The following is a 19,373-nucleotide window of genomic DNA, read 5'->3' on the forward strand; positions in this document are numbered from 1 at the left end:
GATTAGGGAGTGTCAAGATGTTGCGCGGACCCCCCTGGTTGAAATTATCAATTTGTCCCTTGACACCGGGACATTCCCAGGGGAACTGAAGGAAGCAGTGGTGTGTCCACTCTTAAAGAAAACTTCATCAGATCCCTTAGACCTATCCAATTACCGCCCAGTTTCAAATCTTCCATACCTGGGTAAGGTAATTGAGAGAGTGGTTGCTGAACAGCTTGGTAGGTTTCTGGAGGAAACATCGACATTAGATCCATTTCAGTCCGGTTTCCGTCCTGGTTTTGGGACGGAGACGGCTCTGGTTGCCCTAACAGATGATCTCCGTAGACAACTGGATCGAGGCGGGTCAGGACTGCTGATCCTTTTAGATTTGTCAGCAGCCTTTGACATGGTCGATCATGATCTTCTGGACCACCACCTCACAGACGTGGGGATACAGGGCATAGCCCGTAACTGGTTGTGCTCTTTTATCTCTGGTCGGGGACAGAGGGTGGCACTAGGGAGGGAAATGTCGTTGCGCCACTCCTTGGTGTGTGGAGTGCCGCAGGGCGCAATTCTCTCCCCGATGCTTTTTAACATCTTTATGCGCCCCCTTGCCCAGATTATCCGGAGTTTTAGGCTGGGCTGTCACCAACATGCTGATGACACTCAGCTCTATCTTCTGATGGATGGCCACACCGACTTGGCCCCGAACACACTGACCAGATGCTTGGAAGCTGTAGCTGGATGGTTTCGTGGGAGCCGATTGAAACTAAATCCTTCAAAGACAGAGGTCCTATGGCTAGGTCAGGATGACATGGGAATGAGGGACTAACTCCCTTCTCTTGCGGGGGCCCAATTAGTGCCATTGCCTTCCGTTAAGAGTATGGGTGTAATCCTTGACGCCTCCCTTTCCATGGAGGCGCAAGTTACAGCAACAGCCAAGGCGACATTTTTCCACCTTCGCCACATCAAGCAGTTGGTCCCTTACCTTTCCCGCCATGACCTGGCCACAGTGATCCATGCGACGGTCATCTCCAGGCTTGATTACTGTAATTCGCTCTACGTGGAGCTGCCCTTGAAGCTGTTCCAGAAACTCCAGCGGGTACAGAATGCTGCAGCGAGGCTCCTCACAGGGTCTCTGCCATGGGAGCATATTCACCCAGTGCTTTTCAAGTTACACTGGTTCCCGGTGGAGTACAGGGTCAGATTTAAGGTGCTGCTTTCGACCTTTAAAGCCCTTCACAGCCTAGGACCCTCGTACCTACGGGCCCGCCTCTCCTGGTATGCCTCACGGAGAGCCTCAAGGTCCATAAATAACAACACCCTAGTGGTCCCAGGCCCTAAGGAAGTTAGATTAGCTTCAACCAGAGCCAGGGACTTTTCAACACTGGCTCTGGCCTGGTGGAGCGCTCTGCCTCATGAGACCAGGGCCCTGCAGGATCTGATTTCTTTCCGCAGGGCCTGTAAGACAGAGTTGTTCCGCCTGGCCTTTGGCTTGGAGCCAATTTGATTCCCTCCCTCTCTTTCTTTTTTCTTTTCCTTCTCCTCCTGCGATGAGGCTACATTTTAATATTTTAATGTTCCATTATTTTAATGTTGTATTTTATTTTTGTTTTAAAGTTGTAATCATTCATCTTGTTTTTATTATTGCTTGTAAGCCACTCTGAGCCCGGCCTTGACTGGGGAGGGTGGGGTATAAATAAAAAATTATTATTATTATTATTCAGGACCAGAGAGTCTCCCACACCCGCCCGCCCCCTGCCCCCCAGAAACAGTACTTCTGTCTTGTCGGGATTCAACAAAGGTTGCTCTGTTAAATTGCAAACCACCTGAAAGAGTCTCCTTCTGCTATTTTCTGCAGATGCAATAGAAAGTCCTCTTTGCCGTCGCCACTTGGTAGGCTCAACGTTGAGCTCTAACCCATGTCCGGTCTGATTCAAAATGAGGTTTCTGCCACCGGCAATCCTGCCGTCTCAGCAACTGTTTCATCACCCTCTGCTCTGGGCTTCATACAGTCGGAGAGGGCACTTCGGAACCAGACAGTCCATAGCCCTGGCTCAGCCAATCGCTGGGCAGCAGCAAAAGCAGCAATCCTTAAGAGCCTTTCAGGCCCCTCTCCAAGGCAGCTGTAAAGAGGCCAGGCAGGGCTTTCAGGGTCTTCTCAGGAGGCCTGCTGAGATAAAGAGGCTCAGCCAATCCCTGCCATAGCTTTTCTGCCGTCATCAAATACATCTCAATAGAGAGTGTTCATTTCATTTGTAAAAGTACTGTTTCAACATACCCTTCTGATTGTTTTGTTTTCTTTTGAATTGTCCAGAGCACACAGACTTACGTTATTACAATAAAAAAGAAGATATACACAATTCACCTGCAGCAACAGTAAGTGACCCCCTAGTCTTAACCCTTTGGCTTCTGGGTGTGGGATGTAAAGGTGCAGCCAAGTGCAACATTCAACAGAGGACTAACGGCCTCCATGTTCTAACCAGTAGCTGTGACAACCAGTTTGTCGGTTGCTGGTGGTTTTGAAAGATAACTGCTCAGTTGCAGTCTCTTCAGGACCAGCTCCCTCTGGTATAGTTTATTTGCTTGTTATGTAACCTAAGCCTGCCTTCAGGTCCAGTTCTGTAAACCTGAATGAATCTGAGAGTAAAATAGTGTTATATTAACATGAATCAGATTCATGTGTGTATTCTTTAAGAGGGATTCAAAGGGATTTTTAACCAGGAAGGCATCTTTATTAGTAGAACTCAGACGAGTCAGCAACAAGCTGATCGCTGCATAAACTTATAAAGGGGATTCTTTAACTCTGCTAAAGCAAACCTTTCCACAATGGGGAGGCTGTAGCTCAGTGGCAGAGCATGCGCTGTGCATGGAGAAGGTCCCAAGTTCATTCTCCAGTGTCTCTAGGCAGAGACCCCATCTGAAACCCTGGAGAACCATGGCTGGTCTTAGCGTGACACGTGACCCAGGCCACTTACTAATCTGCACTGGATTTTGATTTCAGGAGTCCATAATGGCTAGCTCCAGAAGGTGATCAGATTGGGCCTTTTCTAGTCCACTACTACCTCAACAGGGCCACTGGTCTTATATTGCTCAGAACTGTCCAGAAGGTCAGAGGCAGTATGAGAATTCTCAGTTTATGATTGCTCTAGACAAAAGCGCCCGACAAAAGATTTGTTTGTTTATTTCTTAGGAAACATCTTACCCAAACTGTTCAGCAGCAAGTTCCCGGAATGACTTACAAGGGTTCAAAGAAGCCCAGCAGCAGCAGCAGCAGCAGCAGCAACACAATAAAAAATGCCAACACATATGACAATGGAACTTCCCAAGAAACCAGCATGGTGGAAAAAATTCCAGGAATGATTAAAAATGGATGAATCTAAAAGGCACTGAAAGGAAAAGAGAGATGACATGGGAGAAGCCTCCTTAGAGAGGGAAACTGATAAGGCTGCAGGCGCCATAAGGCGGTAAGGGGTACTGAGAGAAAGGCCTTTAGCTTAGATTATTGCAGACAACCGCCGGTTCTCTCGGCCTGAAGCAAGATGAGCGCATCCCATAGGTGCCACCCAGGGGTCCTTTAATTTCACCTAGACGGCAGCTACATGAGAATGGCTGCGGTGGCTCCCTGCTTGGGGAATGCTCTCCCAGGGAGGCTCACATGGTACCTTTATCACATATTTTTAGGTGCTAGGCAAGAAAATACTCCTCTTCTCCCAAGCCTTTGGCTGATTAAACAATCTATGGCCTTTTATGTGGTGGGTGGTGACATGAATGAATGGAAGATGGTTAGAAGCACAGTTCTGGGTGAATTGAAACTGGGTAGGAGGGGGAGGCTTAAAAACTGCATGTAAGGCTAGTTAATAGAGAATTTCAATTGTGTAAATGCTGCATCAATTGCTTTTTTCTAATTTTAAAAAACAACTTTAGGACGAATGCTTCTATCAAGGATACATACAAGGGTTCCCAAACTCTGTTGCAATACTCAGCACCTGTTATGGGCTCAGGTAAGAGATTCCAACAGCCTAAGTCAATTACCGTATTTTTTTTGCACCATAACACTTTTTTCCTCCTAGAAAGTAAGGGGAAATGTCTGTGCGTGTTATGGAGGGAATGCCTACGGGTGGCATGCCTATGGATTTTCCTCCTCTAAAAACTATGTGCGTGTTATGTTCGGATGCGTGTTATAGAGTGAAAAATACGGTATCTGTCAAGCCTAGCAGCAACCTGTCTCTGGCATAATCCAGGTACCAGATGTTTCACAAAAGTACATGCAGTATATGTCCTGTCTCTCCAATCCCCATCCTTGTGTTTCACACTCCTTCAGTGGAAGTTTGCAGCAGCCCAATATATTTGCCCTTCTCTGAGCAGAGAAGAAGGAAGGAAGGAAGGAAGGAAGGAAGGAAGGAAGGAAAGAAAGAAGCCAGAGAGAAGAAGGAAGGAAGCAAGGAAGGCTGGATGGAAGGAAGAATAGAAGGAAGGAAAGGAAAGGAAAGGAAAGGAAAGGAAAGGAAAGGAAAGGAAAGGAAAGGAAAGGAAAGGAAAGGAAAGGAAAGGAAAGGAAACGAAGGAAGGAAAGACGGAAGGAGTTGGAAGCCAGAGAGAAGGAAAGAAGGAAGGAGTTGGCTGCCAGGGAGAAGAAGGAAGGAAGGAACAGGAAGCCAGAGAGAGGAACGAGGGGAGGAAAGAAGGAAGGAAGGAAGGAAGGAAGGAAGGAAGTAAGTTTGGAAGGAATTGGAAAGCAGAGAGAGGAAGGAAGGAGTAGGAAGCTAGAGAGAGGAAGGAAGGAATTGGAAGCCAGAGAGAGGTAGGGAAGGGAAGGAAGGAAAGAAGGAACTGGAATAGGGTGCGGGGCCACCTCCGCGGGCGAAGGGCTGGCCGGGCAGGACAGAGAACTTTCTGCGGAGAGGCGTGGCGAAGGGCCAGATTGCAGGCTGCTTTGGAAGAGAAGCAGCAAAGCACTGGGGCTGGTAGAGCAGGAGAGGCAGAGCTGCAGGCAGACCTCAAAAGCCAGGTGGATTGGGGGGGGGGCACAAAAGAGGCTTGGTTTTTGCAAATGAGCCACTAGAACTAGATGAGCCTTTGGTCCCTTCCAACTCTGTAATTTTGATTGTATGTATGTATGTATGTGCATGGGAAATGAGGGGCAGATGTAGCTCAGAAACCTGGGAGGGTATGTAGTAGCAGTAGTAGTAGTAATTTATTATTTATACCCCTCCCATCTGGCTGGGTTTCTCCGGCCACTCAGGGTGGCTTCCAACAAAAGATTAAAAATACATTGAAACATCAGTCATTAAAAACTTCCCTAAACAGGGCTGCCTTCAGATGTCTTCTAAATGTCAGGTGGTTGTTTATTTCTTTGACATCTGATGGGAGAGCGTTCCACAGGGTGGGTGCCACTACCAAAAAGGCCCTCTGCCTAGTTCCCTGTATGTAGGAGAAGGAAAGCTGATCTGAAATCTCTTGCAAGGCATCATCGGGGAAGAGAATGCTCAGGAGAAACCCTACACAAATCCAGAGTGCAGTCTCTAAAACGGTTGGATGGCACCTTGTACACCTCCGTCTGGCAACTCCTGCAACCAAGCTAGTGCTTTCCTTTGGGCCTCATCAGTGAGGCCAAGAGGGGGACCCTGCCATCTGGGCACCCCAGGACCTCCAGACACATTGCCCAGGCTTGTGCCTTGGGGTGGTCACTGTGGTGCTGCCAGCGCAGCTGTTTGACTTGTAGTTTCCATAGACATCAGGCTGGTGGCTCTGGATAACGGGAGGCCTGACTAGAGGGAACCCAGAATGGGGAACCTCAGGCTCCAGGTCACATGCGGCTTTCTAGATCTGAGCGTCTTCCCAGGCCACACCAGCCCTGCTTTGCCACCCTTTTTGTGTGTTTGCGCCAGGCTTCAATGTGTCCTCAAACCCAAATTACCAGAACAGGTACCAGAAAAGAGGAGCTGTCCTCAGTAAATTAGGTTGGCTGGGACATAAGATTTGCGCTGCCATTCTGCTCCTCCCTCCCAGATCACCTGTCTTAGCAGTAGTGTGCGAGGCGACAAAGTTTCATTCACAAACAAAAATCACTGTAAAGCTGGAAGAAGGGGACAAAGTACTGTGGTTCCTCGATTTAAGAACAGTCCTGTTTACAAATGATTCGGTTTACGAACTCTGCAAAACCGGAAGTAGTGTTTGCGAACTTTACCTCAGTCTAAGAACGGAATCAGAACGGTGGAAGGGCACAGGCGGCAGGAGGCCTCATTAGGGACAGCGTGCCTCGGTTTAAGAAAGGACTTCCGGAACAGATTAAGTTTGTAAACTGAGGTACCACTGTAATGGTTTCATTTCTGCTTTCCACGCAGCTGGTAAGCCTAAGAGCTGGTTGTTGGGGGGGGGGGCAACCTTAGCTGTGAAGAATGCTTGGATATGTGCCTAAGAATACAAACTTTGCTTGATGGGTAACAGGGACGCAGGTGGCGCTGTGGGTTAAACCACAGAGCCTAGGACTTGCTGATCAGAAGGTCGGCGGTTCGAATCCCTGTAATGGGGTGAGCTCCCATTCCTCAGTCCCAGCTCCTGCCAACCTAGCAGTTCGAAAGCACATCAAAGTGCAAGTAGATAAATAGGTACCGCTCCGGCGGGAAGGTAAACGGCGTTTCCATGCACTGCTCTGGTTTGCCAGAAGCGGCTTAGTCATGCTGGCCACATGACCCGGAAGCTGTCTGCGGACAAACGCCAGCTCCCTCGGCCTATAGAGCGAGATGAGCGCCGCAACCCCAGAGTTGGTCACGACTGGACCTAATGGTCAGGGGTCCCTTTACCTTTACCTTGATGGGTAACTGGCAGGACTTGCAGTCTCAGCTTGCACCTGCTGATGCCAACCCATAATGAAGCCCCTGCATGCTGTATACAAATGCAAAGAAGGACCTGGAGAACCATTCACAGAATACTTTTCACCTGTACTGTATAAGCAAGCAGTAATTTATTAGGCAGCTACAAGTCATATAAACAGCAGGAGCCTGGCCCAGGTCTGGTCACGTTGTGTCTTCTCGGTTGCTCAAGCTATTCACATGATAGGGGCAGCAGGAGGGAGAGAGGAGAGAAGACATGATGGAGCAATACAATAAGGAGAATCCGCAAAATGAGGCAAAAAAATAAATGGTGCATCTGCATTTCCTTAGCACCACCCAGAAAGATGGAGAAGAGATTGGAAAAGCCATCTTCTCCCATAGAAGCCTCTCCACTCCCTGCATTGTCTTTGAAATTTCTGTACCAGGGCTGGCCCAAGACACTTTGGCCCCTAAGGCAAACCGCAAACTGGCACCTCCTGCCTGTCAGGGAGGAAGGACTGAGTGAAGATCTACATCAGGAACTGGGGGGAATAAAGCTGTGCATTGGGAACAAGAGTCGGAGGAGACCTGTTCACCAAGAGGCCGCTGTAGAGGTGGCATGGGGGGTGGGCTGCCAAAGAAAGCACAGATCCGGCCTCCAAGGAGTGCTGTCACTGCCACCACAGCAGCAGCAGCAGGTGATGCGTACTTTGGAGGCCAGATCTGCTGCCCCTATGAATCCTGCTGCCTGTGGCAGTTGCTTTACCTTGCCTCTTGGGTGGACTGGCTCTGCTTTGTACCTTTCCTAGGTGGGGCAAGATCTAGTGTGGGGCTTTGCCTGGAAGTGCTGCTGCTGTTATGAAACAGTTTCCCAAGCAATGCCTGTCACTGCTTTGCTCAGCCTTCACCAACGTGGTGCCCACCAGATGTTTCAGACCACAACTCCCTTCAGCCCTGGCATCAAATGGCCAAGCTGGCTGAGGCCAACAGGAGCTGCACTCCAAAACATCTGGAGGGCACCACACTGGTGAAGGCTGGCAGAGTTTTAGGTGTGCCATTTAACATTTTTGAATTGATGAAACCACGCGATTTGAGAAAACAGTACAGTGGTGCCCCGCAAGACGAATGCCTCGCAAGACAAAAAACTCGCTAGACGAAAGGTTTTTTCATTCGCGATTTGCCTCGCAAGACGAATTCCCCTATGGGCTTGCTTCGCAAGACGAAAACTTCTTGCGACTTTGTTAAACCGTTTAAACCGTGCTTCGCAAGACGAAAAATTCGTTAGACGGCAAAAATTGCGGAACGAATTAATTTCGTCTTGCGGGGCACCACTGTATCTAAATAATTAGAATGGATACTATCCTATATTTTAAACAGACCAAATACAGTTAAAATTGAGTAATGATGAATAATAATGTATAATGTTGTAAACCAAAAATTCAAAAGAAAATAAGAAAAAGCAAACATTGCTGTCATTAATAGGACAGTATTTAATGAGTCTTTTGTTTGTAGTTGTAGTATTTATATATTTATGATCTATAATTTAAGGAGACTTATAGTCATATATCCCCATAGAATAGCAGAAGTCATGAACATTTTTTTTTAAATTCTTTGGAATCCTGCCTGACAGTCCCCTCCGAGCAAAATTCCTCCTTGTTTAGAAAGGCTTGGGGTTGTGCGATTGATTCCTGCATGCGGTATGATCCTTCCCAACTCATGTTCCATGTCAACCACAAGTGAGGCCCACCTCTTTGGGGTTGTGTTATAGCAAAAGGGTTCCTAACATCAAGCTGCTGCCCTAATATAGAAATTGCCCAAATAATCTGCTGTCTATAGTACCACTTTCTAAGGTATTGACGGACTCCTCTTGGTGTTAATGATGAGGGTCTGAGGGAAAATCAATGCCCCATGAGCTGTGCCATCCATTTGTGTTGCTTTGGCTGACTGGTTCAGGAAATGCCCTGGGCTGGAATCCATGTCAGCAGCCTCCTAAAAGTTCCCTTTCTTTTACCCCTGACATCACTGCTGGATTTCCCCCCAGTTAGGTATACAAAAGCTGAGTAAGGGTAATTCCACCTCAACCTTGATGTGGTACAAACTCTCATTTTCTGCATCACAGTCCGTCACTCAGTGCCAGTGATCAACTGGAGGCTGATGGCTGTGGCAGGGTGTCTGTGACTCTGCCTGTTGCATCTTCCGCTCTTGGCCTTCGATGACCTTGGGTGGGCCCTGAACCTTAGTCTCGGCTCAGGACGAATGTGAATGCTCTTTGAAGGCCTTCTAAGCCCAGAGCTATATGGGTGCTGTGTTGTGGGGGTTCTCCTTCCTCCCCTTTGTGTGTTGTGCTAAAAGAACAACAGCTGTGAGTTCAAGCAGTCTGGCTTGTAGGGGTGCCTGGAGACAAGCAGTAGAGGGCTGACTGCTGGCTGTGCCACTGGATCTGTGCCATTGGGGGACACTGTAATGCACACTGTGTGTCTGATGATGCAGTGGTGCATGTGGGGGCAGCCTGTGGGCATCATTGCTGGTGGAGTCCAGGATTGGTAAGCTTTGATGGTTTTCCAGGAATGCTGTGTCTATTGCGACTATTAAGCTGACTTCTAATTTTTGAGCTTGTTTGGAGGTTCTAGCAGGGGAGCGCAGCTATTGTATACCCTTGACCGAAGAACGGTACACTCCTTCTATCTGGGATGGTCGTCCTCTTCCACCGAGTGCGCAGCTTCGGGAGGGACGCACATGGAGCGGTGAGGGAGGAAGGGGACACCCGCCTAGCCGCCAGATCAGCCGAATCAACCCTGGCGATCAATGGGGTGACAGATGTCGCAGCCAGATCGCCCTCACATCCCAAGCTGACTTCTAATTTTTGGACTGGTGTAGAGTGAGACTGAATAGTAGATATGACAGTTACTTTGCTGGCAGAATAACAGAATCACTCTCTGGCCACCCCCACGCACAACCCCTGGGTAACCAGAGTAAAAGACTGCTCTGCCCATGTTTGTTTTCAGGTCTTATTTTACTGTGTGTTCCCTTGAGGCTCCTTGGAAGGAAATGCAGATTTTGCAGAGAAACCCAGTCCTTCCTTAATTGGTGGGAAAAACAAGGCAATTCAATCCATGTTTCGCTACCACAAAGGGAGGAAATAAATTAGGGAGTGATCCTTTTCTAGACTGCAACCAGCTCTGGAAGGAAAGTTAGTTTGTTTTTAATCAGTATGCTTTAAGTTAGTTGAAGCTTACCTTGTTTTGTCTGACGTGCTATATTCATCGGATCTAGTATAAGAACTGAAATGTAAAGAGAATTAAGTTTACCGGTACTTAACCTCAATTATATACAGATAAGCATACCTCGGCTTTGTCATGGAGTTAGCTTTACTATAAAGTCTGAAAATTAATTATTATTATATGTACTGGGGTGGGCAACCTATGGCCCATCAGAGGTTGTTGGACTATACCTCCCGTCTTTCCTGACCACTAGCCATAATGGGTTGTTGCAGTATAACAGCACCTGGAGGACCACAGGTTTCCTATCTTTGCTTTTCTTTCTTTTAGTGTTGGACATCATCTCCCTCCAGTATGGCCAACCACATCTGGAGGGATACAGACCCCCCCCCGATATATATGAACAGCAAACTCCTATCTGTGTTATTATGTAGCTGAAATGGCAGCTCTGACGCATCAGCAGGCTCAGACGAACCCCAAGGTTTGCAGAAATACAACAAAAATTAGGAAAAATCCCTAAGCAAGGGACTTCCCCCCACAAAAAACCCACAGCCCAATGCAAAAGTGGGTGAGAGGGGAAAGGGCATGTGGAAGTGGCCATGGCTGAAAAAGATTGCATTCTGTTGCAGGTCTTACTTGACCAAATTGTTGATGGACCAGAAGATTTCAGGTGTGTACAGGGCAGGCCCTGATAAACTGTGGCCAAAGTGACTTACTCAGAATCACCCAGGGACCCGCTGTCCTCTATGAAGTAGTTGCTGATTCGTGCCCATTTGACAATCAGGATGGCTGACCCAACCACAATGGGCAGAAAGAGAAATATGCTCAGAAGCACCCACGTCCGCATGTTGTCTTCGATGGCTCTTTCTGTAATATCTAGATGGAAACAAATTTCACAGCAAAGACTGAACCAGGAGAGCTGCCGCATTAGGCATTTTTAGCGTGGCACTGCCCAATGCTCCAATTTTATAGGATTTTTTAAAGATTAGAAAGTAAACTCTTTCCACGTTGCTAAAACAGCAACAACTAGAAAGGTTTTTTATTTTTTAATTTAGCATTATTGTGGTATAAAAATGCAATGACACAGTTTTACAGCACTATTCCTCTCTTTCATTAAAAAATAAATGGAGAGCTGGAAAAGTGTTAAATTAAAAGACCGTTTAAAAATATATATAAAATGGGGTTATAAAATGGCATCCTTCACAAAGGTCACAGTGAAGCTGCAGACAGAAGTTATGTCAAATCCACAGGTGTCAGCAGAACATAGCAGGTTATACACATAGAAAAATGCCCTACTACTAAAGATGTAGGAAATCAGTTGCAGTTCTGCTTGCAGCTTACAGCAGAAAAGCAGTAACTGGATAGCACTAGGAATGTGTTAACCTCTTTCTCTGCAGTGTTCTCTCTCTCTTCTGTGTCTAAGTGCTATCCTCATGTACAGCTCCTGTTCCTTTCACTGGGGTTTGGGCAAGAGTGTCTCCTGGTAAAGTGTCTCCTGTGGTCCAGGGTTATTACAAGAAGAAGAAGGTATTGTTTGGATTTTTTACTCTGGCACCAATAAGTTTTGTTCTGGCCCAATTAATCGTACATCAGCAAGTACACCCACGTTGACTTTGTACTAGTCCACAGGGATTCAGCTGGCACATCAGAATCCACAAGTCCATCACAGCCTGGTTTAGGGAGGGGCAGTAGTACTAAAACATTTGCTTAAAGAGAACTAGAAATACAGGGATGGAGAGAGGGGTTATGTCTATACTGAAAACATATACCAATTTTATACCAGCTTAACTGCCACCCTTCCCCCATTTCCTGGGAATTGCAGTTTAGTTCAGGTACCAAGAATTCTAAAACATTTCACTCGCACTGACTCTTATAAACACACAGCCTACAATCTTAAAGTTCCTTTGGAAGAAGGAGTGATTATTAAGCTAATGTGCTGTCACTTCTCATCTTTCTGCCTTGAGAAAGACAGAAAATTCAAGGGAAGAATAAAGAGGGGAATGAATGGCTTAAAACAAAAATCAAACGCAGTCCCATGGTTTCAGGCTGAGGTGAAAGGTGGGTCCTAATTCTAAACAGTTTGGAAACTACTGCAGCAGAGCTGTTTGTCAGGATGGAGGGTCTTGCTTTTACTAACCAGAAGCCAGCATGCGAAGCCCACTGTCAATGCTTCCTCCGAGGGGGCCTCCTTTTTCCTTGCAATTTGGAGGTGCCCATCCTGGATCACAGTGGCAGTTTCTTTTGTTGTTGCAAATCTGAAGGGGGGAGGGGGAGGAATAGCAAACATTTACTCCTTGCTTAGGTGCTTTATAAAGAAAATTATGCTTTAAGAAAACTTTATTATTCTTATTATTTCCTGAGTAGGGCCTCAGTTCTAGTCTAAAATAAAATTAAGGGTAAAGTAGTAGTAGTAGTAGTAGTAGTAATAATAATAATAATAATAATAATAATAATAATAATAATAATTCATTATTTGTACCCCACCCATTTGACTGGTTTGCCCCAGCAACTCTGGGCAGCTTCAAGCATATACAAAAACATAATAAAACATTAAACATTAAAAACTTTCCTATACAGAGCTGCCTTCAGACGTCTTCTAAAGGTTGAATAGTTACTTATCCCCTTGCCATCTGGTGGGAGGGTGTTCCACAGAGAGGGCACCACTACTGAGAAGGCCCTCTGCCTGGTTCCCTGTAACCTCACTTCTTGCAGGGAGGGAACCGCCAGAAGGCCCTTGGAACTGGAACTTCAAAGGTAGCCCCACATAGAGCGTGCTGCTGTAGTCCAATCGAGAGATAACCAAGGCATGTACCACTCTGGTGAGACAGTGTGCAGGGAGGTAGGGTTTCAGCCAGCATACCAGATTGAGCAGGTAGACAGCTGCCCTGAAAATAGAATTAACCTGCGCCTCCATGGACAGCTGTGACTCCCAGGCTGAGCACCTGGTCCTTCAAGGGCAGTTACCCCATTCAGGGCTAGGAAGTCCTCCCCCGTGTCCTCCAGGACCAGTACTTCTGTTTTGTTGGGATTCAACCTCCATCTGTTAGCTGCCTTCCATCCTCCAGCCGCTTCCAGACATTCACACAGGACATTCACTGGTTCTGATTTAAATGGAAGGGATCCAAATGTTCCCCACCCTCTAGACATGCCTGGAGTTGTTGAGCAACCACCTGCTCAATTACCTTGCCCAAGAATGGAAGAGCTGAGACTAGATAATAATTGGCCATAATGGCTGGGTCCAGAGGGAATCAGCTGAGAGGCCATCAACATGGGAACAAGACACCCCCCACCACTCTTTGGAAGTCATTTGGATCCATTAAGTGACCATTCAAATCAGTCCCACCTCCCTGCAGAGGGGAAGGGTCACAGAGAAGTCTAGTTGCACCAGGAAGTGATTTGACCATGGCACTTCTTTTGTTGTACTGGAACTTAATGTCAGATCACCCACATCCACAGTGGTAAACACCAGATCTAAGGCATGCCCATGATTATTAGTAGGGTCAGAGTTATTCAGGGACAGCTCCATGAAGGCCATGCTTTCCATGAAGTCCCAAGCGGTCCTGTGTAAGGTCATGTCAGCATGGATGTTCAAATCCCCTAGGGCCACCAGACTAGGTGTCTCCAGCAGAACATCTGAAGCAGCTCAGGCAGGGAATTCTTGGTTCAGTGGGGAGGTCGGTACCCCAATAGGAATCCTGTCCAACTTCTAGAACATGCATTCAGAAAACTGAGTCTCTTTAATAGGATGCCCGGTGAAAACTAATGACTTCCTAAAAATTGCTGCAATAACCAACACTCTGCCACCAACATACCCTGGGTTGCAGTGCTTAAGAGAAACCTGGTGGACAAGCAGCAGCAATAATAGCCCCATCTGCCACCAAGTCTCTGTTATGTATGCCAGATCAATTCCTCTATCCACGACCAAGTCATGGATGTGTTAGAATGTGTTAACAGATGCCTTGATCTCACAATTAGCAGTGGAAAGCATGCATTTAGGTCAGGGGTGGTGGCTGATGCTTTTCAGCCCATGGGCTACATTCAAGACTGGTCAACCCTCTACAGATCACATGCCAAAAGTGGTTGTGGCAAAAGCGATCATGCAAATTCTGAAGTCACCACACATAAAGTACACATGCAGACCAGAGACACACATGCAGGCAAGTAGCTCTATTTCTCTCCCCCGCAAACATACATGAAATCATACAATCACACCTGCGAAAGATGGGGGTTTCCCTTCCCATCAGTGTGCTGGGAGGAGAGAAAATTCTCCTCCCAGGCCATCATTCTATAAGGATTAAGAAACACTGTCTCTCCTCCCAGCTCAGGACTGTGATGCAAAGGTAAGACACCTTGCAAAGGCTTTCTCTTGCACCACCGCTGATGGCACGTTGGAGGAGCTCAGGAAGCAGGTAGGGGCACAATGTGCCATCTAGTTTTCTTATCTCTATGGCTGCCCTCAGAAACTGTCAAGCACCCTGAGTGTCTGCGGCTGGATATCTTCACATGAAGAATGGAGTCGAAGAATCCTAAAGCGGTAAGAGCTGGCTGTACCACTTCAAGCTATGCATTGGGGATTTTTTAAAGAAAAGTTCCCATATTAATTCCTTCCAAGTAGAAAATTAACACAGCAGTTAGAAGGATTACCTGAACTCTTCTTGCTGTGCTAGTTTTTCTACCCACACAGTGGTTTTCGTAAAAAATGAAACTCCCCAGCTGCAGTCTGAAGTAGGACAGTCCACTCCACCACATCAGAACTCCACCACCTCAATCTTTTGCATATGTACAACCAATTTCAAGCACACAAGAAAACACCAAATAGTTTCTGAAGGAAAACACACACCCCTCCTTTTTATAGCAGAAACACCAACATGGAAAATATAACATTCGTTTTACTTACTCCATGCCCCAAACACGTTTTTGTAGGATCACAATCATATTTCAGGACGTCATACTTTTCACATACTTGTTTGAGGCAAACCTTAAAAATAAATGAATCAATTTTCAGTTTTCAGAAGAGTTGCTGCCCTGCAACAGACCTTTTGCATTCACCAGACTGCATCTATGAGTGCTTCCAGACAGGTGTTTATTGCGAGATCTGTATGCAAGATTTTTCCATTGTATGTACAACGTCATCTGCATCAAAGTGGTAGTTTGTATTTCCCCCTCCTCCATTAATCCAGATCTACCCTTTTTACAGGAAAACCGCATTATCGTGGGAGGTTGGGGGGGGGGCAAGATTAACCACAATGCCATCCTCTTGTCCAGCACCAATGCCTAAAAACCTTTTCCTCTCCCAGTCTCCTCCACCTCCTATGAAAGTCAGAGGGCACGGCTGCCAGAGTAGTGATTACTACTAAATGGAAATCTCAGGACATACCAACAAAGGAAGAGTGGATTTGTAAATTAAGTGAGTATATAGAATTGGCAAAATTAACTTCAATTATATCAATCAAATCAAAAGTTAAGAATTGAGTGGAAGTATTTCGAAGATTATATGTCAAAATATTGTTCTAAAAATGACATGTTAATAGGCTTAGAATAAAAAATGTAAGCAATAACAAAACAAATAAAGAAGGAAAAATCAGAATTTAACAAAAATAATTTAGAATCATAGAATCATAGAATCATAGAGTTGGAAGAGACCACAAGGGCCATCGCGTCCAACCCCCTGCCAAGCATTTATTACAGAATGCAAGGAAAAAGAGGTAGAAAGAAATATAAAGAAGTCAAATTGCTATGGAGGGAAGCAGAGGGTGGGAGGTGGGTTTTATAATTAGGTGTATAATTATGCAGCTGTGCTGTTGTAATTTAGATATTATATTTTATGTGAGGGAATCATTGAGAATTTTGGTTATTATGTATACATGTTAAGTTTCAATAAAGATCTTTGAAAATAAAAAATAAAAAAAGAAAGTCAGAGGGCAGCTGATGGAGCCTGCAGACAGATTAAGTAGTGAGTGGCAAGTGGCTGCTGAGGAGATTTCACCCCTCCCATATCCAAGAATCTGCTGATGTTCTCTGCCGATTCTTCAGAGAGGAGGGGCGGTTTTCTGCTCTCTACTTATTCCGCTCCAGCCTCACATGTCAGTGTGAGAGAGAGAGAGACTGAGTGTTAGAGAGAGATCGTGTGTATAGATAAGGTTGCTGCTAAGAGCAGCTGCAGACACTCAGTGCAGTTCAGCATTTTTCGCTTAGACCTCCTTTAGCTCTGTATATAGTTGTGTATTATAGTTGTAGATAGAATAAAGAAGATAGTCTACAGAGCTGCTCTCTGAGTCATTTATGCTCTGCTATACTCTGCTGTGCGACGACTGTCTTCTTGTTGGAGTGAATCCGGTGCTCACAACTCTAAGCTGTGAGTCCACAGCACTTTGACCTGTTCCTGTGTAAAAGGTGGTCTCTGGAAGTGCTACCCAGCTCGCCTGGCCCAGTCGGGGCTGAAGTGTGTGAGTCCAGTTGGTGACACTGGCTCAATCGCGATGCTGAGCAGCTATTTTCTCACTTGCTTCCTCTTTGAAATCAGCAGTAGTAGCAACTCTCGCTTGGGCTCAGTCTGGTGCAAGAGGAAAAGGAAGAGGAAGAACTGGAGGAAGAACACCATGGCAGGAGGGGCACTGCATCATCCCCAACTGAAAGGAAGCCAAACATGTCAATACCTGAAGGCCAGGACAAAGAACCCCTTTCAGGCCAAAGGCCGTTCCCTCACTAGTCTTCCAAGGGCCATATGCTAAAGTGGATGGAACAAGAGGGGTGACAGAAGCCGGCCGTGCAAGTCTGTGGCCCTGCTGTGTGGGTTCACATGCGCACCCTTCTCTCCCTCTTCCACCCAGGCAAGCAAGAGGCGTCAGCACTGCTCAGGGACTTGTTGCAGCCAAGCAAAAGCAGTCCAGGAGGGCATGGCCAATGAGAGGTGAGATCTGTGGAGGGGGCATGGCCTGAGGAGACAGGAAAGTCTGCAGGGCTGCATTAAGACCCCTGGCCTTGAGGTCCGTCCCCCGTCCCCCGCTTTAGGTATACTTTATGAACAAACAACGTCTAACTGCATTTGCTGATTACCATCTCTGCTTCTCCCATCACTCCCAGCCCATCATACCTGTCTCCTCATAGCGGAAATTTAGATTTTAAGTTCTTCAAGCATGAGACCAGTGCTCTTCCTTTTGCTTGTGCTGCTCTTTAGGACACCATACGCACTGGTGACAACATTTAAGCAACAGCAGGGACGCGGACTTATAAAAAATATTGGGGGGGCCCGGGAAAGCTCATGAATAATAAATAAGCTCATGAATATGCAAATAAAGTGGCTCCGGCCCTAAATAGGGCAAGCCACGCCCCCCCAGCCAGCCGATTGGCTGGCTGGGAGGTGTGGCCAGTCGGGATTCCCCTGTTCTCGCGGGGGCTGAAACCGCCAGGAGGAAGGAAATTCCCCCCGGCAGTGCCTTGGCAGTGGCGGTGGTGCTGCGAAGCAGCGAGGCAGGAGCCCCCGCCCCCGGGATTCCCTAATCTCGCGGGGGACGGCCGGGGCTCTCCCACTAGGGCGCGCGGCTGGCTGGCTGGCTGGCGGGGGACGGCGGCGGCGCTCTGCTGGAAGGGCGCCCGAGATTATTGGGGGGGCTGAGCCCCCCCCAAATTTTTTTTGAGGGGGCTCGAGCCCCCTCAGGCCCCATGGAGTCGGCGCCTATGAGCAACAGTAATAGTCATGCTGTGTCAGATTGTATCCCTTACCTTTTCAGTTCCACATTTTGTACCCTCTTTCACCAGCATTGGGTCCGGAAAGCCCTCTGGTTGTTGAAGGTCCAGAGATATGCAAAGGGTATCTTGGAACGGAATGTACAGAACTGGAACGTCCATGTCAACATAAGGATTTCTGGTTGGATAGAGGCAAATTAACTTTCCACATTTGATATCCCTGTCAAAGGCATTTGGAGAAAAGAACAGGATCACACATTTGCAAAGAGTTGGGGATTATGTATTGGAAATATCTGTTTTTTTCACAATATCAGATTTGACAACGGAAGTACAGTGGTGCCCCGCAAGACGAATGCCTCGCAAGACAAAAAACTCGCTAGACGAAAGGGTTTTGCGTTTTTTGAGCTGCTTCGCAAAACGAATTTCCCTATGGGCTTGCTTCGCAAGACGAAAAACGAAAACGTCTTGCAAGTTTGTTTCCTTTTTCTTAACACCATTAATACAGTTGCGACTTGACTTCGAGGAGCAACTCATAGAACGCGGTGTGGTAGCCTTTTTTGAGGTTTTTGAAGACTTTGGTGATTTTTGAAGCTTTTCCAAAACTTCTTTTGCAGCCATTTGGTAAGTTAAACTTTTAAAACTTTTTTGGGGGGGTTTTGGATTTTGGGTTGGGGTGTTTGGAATTCAAGGACTTGGTGTTGGGGAGGGGTTTGCAAGAATCTGGAAGCTTGTGTGTGTTTTTTTCTGCATTTTTATGATTTTCTGTGACCATTGGGCCACTCTGCTGTTTTTTTTAAAAAAATTCTGGATTTGAATTTCTGTGTGGTGAGTGGCTGGGGGAACAGTTGAGGAGAGGGTTCTTCAGCAAGAAGCAAAGAGTGGAAGAGGAACCTTCTTCGAGTTGTCCCCCAGAGTCTTAGAAAATGTACTGTACACTTTGTTGATTTTTAAATGTTTTTCTGTCATGTTTAGAAACTTAATTTATTGTTCCTTCAATTTCTGAAATGCTCTCGACAGTATGTGTGACTTTAAAGAGCACTTAATAAACTCTTGTTGTACCAAATTTGGTTTTGTTTGGACTTTTTTTGACCATAGGAACGCATTAATTGAATTTCAATGCATTCCTATGGGATTTCGTGCTTCACAAGACGAAAAATTCGCTAGACGAAAAAACTCGCGGAATGAATTAATTTCGTCTTGCGAGGCACCACTGTATGTTTTCGAACATGTTACCTAAAAATGCATGCTCTTCATTACGCAGATGACAAACAGGAGGGGCTGGCATTCCTCAACCTTTGAAACATCTGGCATCAAAGATTATTGCCCAACCGTTTGTGCCCAACGGATATATTTTGGTATATCTTAATTTGTTGTTGTTGTATGGTTTTGCTGTATTGATTTTCTTATGTGAACCACCTTGTAATCATTTTGGTGAAAGGCAATCCACAATTAATTAATTAATTAATTAATCCTTCTCCTCAATCCATTTTTCTTTTGTGTTGTGTCCTCTATTTTTTAAATTAGTTTTTATTAAAGATTTCATTGTGTATCAAACAAACAGACAAAAAAGTACATATAGTGTCTCTACTTTCAATTCATAGAGTTTTTCCCCACAGTTTGTTAACATTTGGTTCTAGACACATATGCGATTGGGGGAAAAGATTGGGGTCCACTG

General features: G+C 46.2%; 2 protein-coding genes across 13 annotated transcripts in view; one reads left to right on the top strand and one right to left on the bottom strand.

Moving 5' to 3' along the window:
• The window catches only part of LOC308593913 (uncharacterized protein), a 31,388-nt gene extending 12,088 nt beyond the window's left edge, over positions 1–19,300 (top strand). Inside the window, exons 1-7 of one of the 10 annotated variants that reach the window (XM_081206719.1) lie at positions 3,651–3,734; positions 3,907–3,983; positions 10,642–10,682; positions 11,454–11,539; positions 14,473–14,546; positions 15,310–15,419; positions 16,539–17,492. In XM_081206719.1, the coding sequence (XP_081062845.1) occupies positions 3,720–3,734; positions 3,907–3,983; positions 10,642–10,682; positions 11,454–11,539; positions 14,473–14,546; positions 15,310–15,328 (312 nt within the window). In that variant the 5' untranslated portion in view covers positions 3,651–3,719 and the 3' untranslated portion in view covers positions 15,329–15,419; positions 16,539–17,492. Of the gene's footprint in view, positions 1–2,296; positions 2,359–3,288; positions 3,447–3,650; positions 3,735–3,906; positions 3,984–10,085; positions 10,683–11,453; positions 11,540–14,472; positions 14,547–15,309; positions 15,579–15,922; positions 16,501–16,538; positions 17,493–18,959 lie in introns of those variants that run through there. The other 9 variants (XM_081206716.1, XM_081206717.1, XM_081206718.1 and 6 more) reach the window with 9 other exon arrangements.
• The window catches only part of LOC308593737 (disintegrin and metalloproteinase domain-containing protein 2-like), a 41,568-nt gene continuing 29,119 nt past the window's right edge, over positions 6,925–19,373 (bottom strand). For 2 of the 3 annotated variants that reach the window (XM_081206342.1, XM_081206344.1), the window contains exons 16-21: positions 17,735–17,918; positions 14,910–14,990; positions 12,150–12,267; positions 10,729–10,888; positions 10,031–10,075; positions 6,925–7,026 (exon numbers count right to left, since the gene is read on the bottom strand). In XM_081206342.1, coding sequence (XP_081062468.1) covers positions 6,999–7,026; positions 10,031–10,075; positions 10,729–10,888; positions 12,150–12,267; positions 14,910–14,990; positions 17,735–17,918 — 616 coding nt within the window. In that variant the 3' untranslated portion in view covers positions 6,925–6,998. The remainder of the gene's footprint in view (positions 7,027–10,030; positions 10,076–10,728; positions 10,889–12,149; positions 12,268–14,909; positions 14,991–17,734; positions 17,919–19,373) is intronic. The other variant, XM_081206343.1, reaches the window with a different exon arrangement.

The sequence above is a fragment of the Podarcis bocagei genome, assembly GCF_964188305.1.
Source record: "Podarcis bocagei genome assembly, chromosome: 8".
Lineage (NCBI taxonomy): Eukaryota > Metazoa > Chordata > Lepidosauria > Squamata > Lacertidae > Podarcis > Podarcis bocagei.